This window comes from Mus caroli, chromosome 11 (genome assembly GCF_900094665.2).
Source record: "Mus caroli chromosome 11, CAROLI_EIJ_v1.1, whole genome shotgun sequence".
Classification (NCBI taxonomy): Eukaryota; Metazoa; Chordata; class Mammalia; order Rodentia; family Muridae; genus Mus; species Mus caroli.
Genome location: NC_034580.1, coordinates 98,825,876 through 98,834,507, shown reverse-complemented (window position 1 = coordinate 98,834,507; position 8,632 = coordinate 98,825,876). Strand labels below are relative to the sequence as shown.

Below are 8,632 nucleotides of genomic sequence, written 5' to 3'. Positions count from 1 at the left end.
TCTGCCTCTCTGCCTCTCTGCCTCTCTGCCTCTCTGCCTCTCTGCCTCTCTGCCTCTCTGCCTCTCTGCCTCTCTGCCTCTCTGCCTCTCTGCCTCTGCCTCTGCCTCCTAAGTGTTGGCATTAATGGTATACCACAGTATAACTGCCCAGCTTTCCCCGCTTTTAAAATACTTATTTCCTATGAGAACTTCTAAATATTTCTTTCCTTTAAAAACAAAACCAAGGGCTGGAGAGATGGCTCAGAGGTTGAGAGCACTGACTGTTCTTCCAGAGGTCCTGAGTTCAATTCCCAGCAACCACATGGTGGCTCACAACCATCTGTAATGGGATCTGATGCTCTCTTCTGGTGCGTCTGAAGACAGCTACAGTGTACTCATATAAATGAAAAACAAAACAAACAAACAAACAAACAAACAAAAAACAAAAAGCCCTAAACCCAGATTGTTTCTTTTTATTTTTATGACACTCACCTGCTTTGTTCCAATGAAGGAGGTGAGAACCTGGGGTCTGAGGCCTCTGAGCTTACATCATTGCTCGCTCTTGTCATTTTTCTTGTTTAACTAATTGCCTTTCAGTACTGATTAAGGCCCATTACCTTGCTTGCTGGTGTACAAGGTAGAACAGACCTGTAATCCCAGCTACTCCAAAGGCACCGTCAGAAATTCAAATCCAGCTCCGTGTAGTAGCTCATACCTTTAGTCCCAGGACTAGGAGGCAGGGATAGGTGGATGGGTCTCTGAGTTAGAGGCCAGCCCGAAAGGAAGTTATTCAAAGCCTACCAGGGTTATAGAACAAGGATGAGGTCAGCCTGAACAACTTAGTGAGACTTTGTCTCAAAATAAAACTTCAGAGCTAAGGGTATTGATCACCTAGTATGTGAGATATTCAATTCCTAATATTCCTTGCTCTGCCCCTGCCCCCCAAATTAGTTTTAGGACCGGAAATGTAATTCTGTGGTAGAATACTTGCTTAGTATGTACATATTCTGAGTTTATTCTCTAGTACTGTAAAAAAAAGTATGTGTGCACAGGCCTCTAATCCCAGCACTCAGAGGCAGAGAGATCTCTGAAAGTTTGAGAGCAGCCTGGTCTAAAAGCTAGTTCCAGGATAGCCAGAGAAACCCTGTCTTAAAAACAAAAACCAAACCAAACAAAAAAGTGTGTGTGTGTGTGTGTGTGTGTGTGTGTGTGTGTGTGTGTGATCTAAAAAATCATGTCAGAGATCTAGATAAAAAGAAAGAATTACACCCACTACAAGGAGAACCATTTGTATGATCAGTTAGCAACTGATAAACCCCAAGAGCTGAGGGATTCCTTTGGTCGGGGATAAGTCTTGAGTGTCTGTCTGTGGATTTCAGAGAGGCGTCGGCATCAAGAGCACTCCTGTGACGGTGGTGCTGCCGGACACCAAAGGGAAGTCTTACCTCTTCAACATCATGGACACGCCAGGTGGGCCCCTTGACCCTTACTGTCACAGCCTTGTCCACGCTGTTTGTGCTCCGTTTCCCAGAGCAGTACGGAGTGTTCTTGGTGTTTGTGTTCTTGTTCACGGGTTTCCTTTTCTTTGACACAATAGCGGTCTCCTGGCCTTTGATGTCACATCCATCTTTACTTCCCGGTGGAATTTTAAATTTTAGGAACTTTGTGTGTACACTGATTTCAGTTTATGTTAGGCCCCAGGCCTAGCCATGATGAAATAAAGGTGAGTCAGACCTAACCCTGGAGAAGTGGACAAAGTGTGTCAGGGTGCCGTGGCCCTGCCGCCAGCTGTTTCTTTCGTGGAAAGGGCTGACTTGATGCATAAGTGTTTGATTTAATGTCTGGGCCATTTGGGATCTGGCAGACTTGCCTTCAGTGCCCCATCAGGTTCCCATGCCTGGGCACTCTGGTGCCCCGGCCACCCCGTCCTCTAGCTGTGCCTTGTCTGGAGCGGCTCACCATGCTTCCTAGGCCTTCCTTTGCCATTCCCCTGTCTCCAGATCATCATAGCTTCTGCACTGTTGGTTACCTGTCAGACTAAATTGGTGTGTCGGCTGCTTTACCGTCTCTATGTGGAGACTTGTATAAAACTTTAATCCCAGGATAGGACTCAAATCAAATGAGAGTTTAAACACTGTGAGATGCTGTGGGCAGGAAGAAGGATATTTGGAGTTCATAGGACTGGTTCCTTGGGTCACCCTAGAAGCTAACTGACTCCTTCCACCAAGCAATAGCTGGATATTTGCTTTTCAGGTCATGTGAATTTTTCTGATGAGGTCACAGCTGGCTTGCGCATCTCAGATGGAGTAGTCCTTTTCATTGATGCTGCTGAGGGGGTAAGTTTGTCTGGGCTCTTAGAAACTAGTCCCCTGTTAACATGCCCCTACTAATTCTTCTGAGAGCCACGAAACATGCAAGTTTGTAGGCTCAGGGTTTCTCCAAATTTAGGGAAGTAAGCGACATTCAGAGTTAGAGATTGTACTTGAAAATCTTTATGTTTCTAAACTGAAAGATTGGATATGCTAATAACCTCATTCATACCATTCCACATGAGACACCAGCAGAGGGAGCCAGAGGCGCCTTACTAAAACACTGTTCAGACTTAGTCAAACCTTGTACAAGGAACTCATTCTCGTCTGTTGATGATTTATCTCTATACTGGAAACATGCTCTCTTGAGTCTGTGCCTGTGAGTTGTAGAAAAGTATTTACAGACTGTTTTCTTTCTTTGTTTTTTGTGTTTTAATGAGATGAAATCTTACTCTGGGGCTGACAAGTAGATTAGTTCTTAAGGCACTTGCTGCAAACCTGGTTACCTGAGTTCAGGCTCTGAACTTACATATGGTAGAAGCAGAGAACCAGCTTCCAAAAGTCCTCTGACGTCCATACTACACCATTACATGAACTTACACACACACACATAAAGATAAATGTAATTTTAAAAGTTAAAAAGAGACAGGCAAAGGTGGTGCACACCTTTAACCCCAGTACTTGGGAGGCAGAGACAAATGAGTCTCTTAATTTGAGACCAGCCTAATCTATAAAGCGAGTTCCAGGACAGCCAGGGCTACACAGAGAAAACCTGTCTCAAGAAACCATAAAGAAAAAAGAAAAAAAAAATTAAAAAGAACTCTTGCTGTGTAGCTCAGGTTGGCCTAGAACTTACTGTCTAGCCCAGGTCAACTCACAGTGCTCTCCATGTGTCTGCCTTCTGAGTGCTGGGATTGAAGATGCGCACCTCTCCACCCACCGTATCCTCATACCTGATACTCTGGCTGACCCATCTGGGCTCTCAGAGGTTCCTGTGGCTGACTCTTTCACCCTTTGACATAGCTCAGGTTTTAGTACTTGCTTATTTTTTTCCACTTTCCCTGCTCTGGTCCTAACACCAGCCATTTCTTCAATGAGTTCTGGCTTCCTATATAGGGGAGACCACTATTTAGAAACAAAGATCTGGGGGTGCTCATTGCTGCAGTGATCCTTCACTTCCAGACCCATTCACTGAGCACAACTATCTAATGCACACCCACACATCTGTCACTTTTCTGCACAGGGGTGTTAAAAGCGTCAGGCATTCAAAGTGAATGTAGCTTTGTGTGCCTGTAATCACAGCACTTTGGAAGTAAGAAGATTACTAGAAATCCGAGGCAACCTGAGGCTACAAACCAAGGCCTTGTCTAAGTAAATAAGGAAAGAAAGAAAGAAAGAAAGAAAGAAAGAAAGAAAGAAAGAAAGAAAGAAAGAAGGAAGAGTGACAACAAGCAATAAATGGCTTATTCATCCAGGCATGGGCGGATACCTGTCGTCATAATGGCTCTGTAGGCCAAGACAGGAAGGAAGACAGCAGATTTACATAAGTTAGTAATGCCCTGTGTCGGAATAGACTAAAAAGGCCTGGGGATGTAGCTCAGACAAGGCTCTGGGTTTAATCCTTAGGATCACAGCAAAAAGAAAAAAAGAGATTGTACATCATTCATCCTAATACTTCTAAATCCAATAAGTTCTTCCTAGCCTTCTAAGTCCCTTCTCTGGTGCTGAGACGCCTGGGTCTCCAATCCTCGTTGTATTTACTTGCTTCTCTGTGCTGCTGAGTAGGTACCCTCTTATCAGTTCTGCATCTGCCATGGCATGATCTTCCAGCTGACACTTCATCCCCAGGTCCTTTCCCCCTTGTACTGAGTGTGCTGAGCGTGTTCTCTTTGGCTCTGCTGTAGATTTTGTGCCCTCTGCTCTTTGTACCACCTCTAGACCCTTGTGTTTCTCAGGTGATGCTGAACACAGAGCGGCTAATCAAACACGCAGTGCAGGAAAGGTTAGCAGTCACCGTGTGCATCAACAAAATCGACCGGCTGATCTTGGAGCTGAAGCTGCCTCCAACAGATGCTTATTACAAGCTGCGACACATTGTGGATGAAGTCAACGGATTAATAAGGTATAAGGCCCTGCAGAGACCCTGAGGATTTCCTGTCTTTAGGAGAGTCTGGCTTTTATAAATCTTAATTTTACCCTTGAGCAACTTTTTGGTGTGTGTTGATGAGTTTGTCAGACAACTCAGACAGTACATGTCAGGTTTCTACAGGATTGACTCCAAGCATAGTCTTATCAGCTCAGTGTCTTAACACACTTCTGTCTTTGTTGTTAATAGGATCTAAACAAGTCTCACCGTTACCACATACCAGCCGTGTTAGGTTGGGTTGGGTATTTAAAGCTTTGTTGTTTATTTGTTGATTTTATGTGTCTGAATGGATCATATGTATGTGTACCTTGTACGTGCCTGATACCTAGAGAGTGGAGAGCGTCCGTGTAAGTGCTGGGACTGAACCTGGGTCCCGTGCCGAAGAACTAACACTGCTCTACATCTGAGCCATCTCTTCAGCCCCAAAGCTCGTGGGTTGTTGGTTGTTTTATGCATTGGGTGTCTTGCCTGTGTACCATATTTTGCTTTTGCCCACAAAACCTCAGACATTAAAGTGGAAAATAAGAGGGTGACACTAAGGGTCAACCTGGTCTCTTTGTCTGAGGGCATCCACATCCACAGAATACACACAAAACAGTAGTTTAATTTGAATGCCTGAGATGGTCATAATGGTCCATACCTATAGTCCTGGCACTCAGAAAGCTGCAGCAGAATTGCCATGAGTTTGAGGTTAATATGGGGTGCAGAATGAGACACTATCAGAAAACACCAAGGCTGGCAAGCTGGTTCAGCAGGTAAGGGACTTGCCTGTCTGTGTTCAGTCATCAGAACCCGGGTAGAGATGGAGGGGGAACGGACTTCACAGAGTTGTTTTCTGACCACTCTCATACTGGCAGGCGTGTGTGCACCATACACATCTGTCTGCTTCAGAGGAAGGGAGAAGACTGAGGCTCACGTTGACAAGTGTGGACCCGAGTTAGCAGCCTGCCTGTGCAGTGCTGGTACTCAGGGGCACCTGGAGAGCCCTGATGGCCCAAGGAGACATCCTGGTCCTTGAGCCCCTGCCTCAGCCCCCCAAGTTCTGCGATTACAGGACTATACCTCCACTCCTGGATTCTTCTGAATGGCTTGTTTGTTTGTTTGTTTGTTTGTTTGTTTGTTTGTTTTTCGAGACAGGGTTTCTCTGTGTAGCACTGGCTGTCCTGGAACTCACTCTGTAGACCAGGCTGGCCTCGAAGTCAGAAATCTACCTGCCTCTGCCTCCCAAGTGCTTCGATAAAGGCTGTAGCTGTCTTCAGACACCCCAGAAGAGCATGTCAGATCTTGTTACAGATGGTTGTGAGCCACCATGTGGTTGCTGGGATTTGAACTCAGGACCTTTGGAAGCGCAGTCAGTGCATTTAATCGCTGAGCTATTTCACCAGCCCTCTGAATGGCTTTTAAGTTTCAGGGGTATAGCTTGTCATACAGCACTTGCTTACTGTGTGCAGGGCCTAGTTTTGCTTCTTCAAAATTGTGGAATGAAAGTTTCAGCGTGAGGTCAGGTGGTGGCACAGGCCTTTAATTCCAGCTCTCAGAGGCAGAGGCTGGTGGATCTTTTCAAAACCAACCTGGTCTACAGATTGAGTTCCAGGGCAGCTGGAGCTACACAGAGAAACCCTGTCTCAAAAAGCCAAAAAACGGGGGGGGGGGGGGGTGAGGGAGAGTTTATATCAGAGAGTGACAGTGGAGAGAGCAGCGCTGCTCTGTTCCTCTCTCCTCAGTGTTGCTTTTATGGCTTGTCCACCCACGCACTCTCAGCCCTAGACAGGGCCTCTTATAGCCCAGGCTATCCTGGACTTCCTACAAAGCCAAGGATGACCTTGAAGTGCTCTTTCTGCCTCCCTTTCTGAGTGCTGGGATAACAGGCTAAGCTGTCACGTCCAGTGTATAGCGCTGGGGTCAGACACAAGGCCTGGGACGTGCTAGGCAAACAAACATTGCCCATGTCTTTATATGTCCTTTTGTATTGGAATTGACATTTCCCAAATGTGTCCCTCTGACCACATTAATTTGTGTTCCCAGGTCTGTCTCTATCCTCTAGGTTTCCCCTTGACTGTCCTGTGTGGTTAGCTTTTTCAAAACTGCAGAACATCCCGGCTCTGGGAAATGAGCTTGCTATTGGGAGTGAGGGAACGAGTCTATCATGTCGCTTTCTTGACCAGGCTCCTGGCAAATCTAAGAATCTCATGCCAGCACCTGCTGAGTCTGGAGAATGAAGACTCTGACAGGGAGTTGCTTACCCTTCCTTTTGGGAGCATGTCAGTGCTGCAGCGCTGCCTGGCACCAGGGCTACTGAGCTGTCTGGCACTGGCTCACAACGGTCTCTGTTTCAGCATGTATTCCACCGACGAGAACCTGATCCTTTCTCCGCTCCTGGGCAACGTCTGCTTCTCCAGTTCCCAGTACAGCATCTGCTTCACACTGGGTTCCTTTGCCAAGATCTACGCTGACACCTTTGGTAAGCTCTGCCTGCTGCTGTCTCGCCTGCTTCCCTTGTCATGTGTCCCTGTCCTGCTGAATGGCTCAGAAATTGGCTTCCTGTCACATTCCTTCCTTGGCGGGGAGGGGCACTCATCACCTCTTATAGTCAAATTTGAGGCTTCTTTTGAAAAGCCTCCGAATCTTTATTCAGGCTTACTTGTTTCTAGACAGTTTTGTTTTGTTTGTTTGTTTTTTAAATAAAAAGTTTTATGTTTGGTGTGCACACTTGTATGTGTTCACGCTCATGTGCACCAGCCATGTTTATGTAGATGCCCACATTGACTAGAACAGGACATGAGATCCCTTGGAAATGGAATACAAGTGGGCGTGAGCCATCTTGTGTGGGTGCTGTCCACTCAGTCCAGGTCCTCTGCAAGTACAGTGATTCCTGTGTCACTGAGCCATCTTTCTTCCCCTCTAAATAACAACCGAAAATTTGAGTGCTTAGGAAAAAGCCTAGTATTAAGGTGCAAGCTTTTAATTCCAGCACTCAGAAGGAGAGGCAGGCAGATATCTGTGAGTTTGAGATCAGCCAGGGTTACATAGGAATATTCTGAAAAAAAAAAAAAAAAACTCACTTTAGACATAAGCCCACCTCCTAGAGAAACCATCTGTAGCCGAGGCACAGGTGCCCACAAAGCCTTTCCGGTTCTTTTCCAAAATGGATGGAGATTTGACAAGATGGAGCTTCTTGCGGTCTTCCCAGACATCTCCAGGCACGTAGGCCTGTAGTAGGCCTTGTTGAGGACTCGTGTTGGACTGCAGTCAGCCTTTACAGGCCTCGCTGCTAGGCACGGGTGACTGAGTTCATGGATTCCTAGAGCCTTGACACTGTATCCTTGGGAGCACTTCCCACTCAGCGGGCTCTCTGGCTTCCATCTCTGTCTCACTCATTAACTCTCATTCCCATAGGAGCTGTGCACTGAGCTTGTGTTGGTGTGAGATGCAATAGAGGAGAGCCGTTACTCTGATTTTAAGCTGAGGAAACGGCCCCCAGTGGACAGTAGCATGCCACCTCAGCCCTGTCACCTGCCTGTTGTGGGTGCCGGTTGGTCTTGGTGCTTTTTTATCTTGTACTGTTTAGGTTGGTTGGTTTGCTTTTTGTTTGTTTGGTTCCCCACCACCACCACCCCAGTGCCTAGAATTAAATTCAAAAGCTAGGCAAACATTCTACTATATCCTGAAGATAGCCCAGACTGTTGGACGGATGAATGATAGGTAGACAGAGATACAAACTCATTGTAAAAAAGTAGGAAAACAAGCCTATGACTTGTTTGCCATAACCATTGTTATAGTTTTTTTATGGGTCCTGCTTTGCTATTTACTGTTGTACCTGAATGAGATATTACATATAAGGCTGAACAAATGGTTAAGTTGGAACCTGGGTCCGATTCCTGGCACCCACATGACAACTATAACTCCAGTTCCAAAGGATATGGTGTCCTCTTCTGGCCTCCGTGGGCACTGTATGCACATGGTGTACATAAATACATGCAGACAAACACATAACAATGCATTTATTTTTTTTTTAAAGATTTATTTATTGATTATATGTAAGTACACTGTAGCTGTCTTCAGACACTCCAGAAGAGGGAGTCCATTTTTTTTTTTTTTTTAAGATTTATTTATTGATTATATGTAAGTACACTGTAGCTGTCTTCAGACACTCCAGAAGAGGGAGTCAGATCTCTTTACGGATGGTTGTGAGCCACCA

The 8,632-nt window shown here is 45.8% G+C and overlaps 1 protein-coding gene across 2 annotated transcripts in view; it reads left to right on the top strand.

Annotated features, from left to right (window-relative positions):
* Eftud2 (elongation factor Tu GTP binding domain containing 2) overlaps nucleotides 1-8,632 on the top strand; it is a 40,518-nt gene that overhangs the window by 13,523 nt on the left and 18,363 nt on the right. For both annotated transcript variants that reach the window (XM_021175570.2, XM_021175569.2), the window contains exons 8-11: nucleotides 1,359-1,449; nucleotides 2,233-2,315; nucleotides 4,244-4,410; nucleotides 6,771-6,895. In XM_021175570.2, the coding sequence (XP_021031229.1) occupies nucleotides 1,359-1,449; nucleotides 2,233-2,315; nucleotides 4,244-4,410; nucleotides 6,771-6,895 (466 nt within the window). The remainder of the gene's footprint in view (nucleotides 1-1,358; nucleotides 1,450-2,232; nucleotides 2,316-4,243; nucleotides 4,411-6,770; nucleotides 6,896-8,632) is intronic.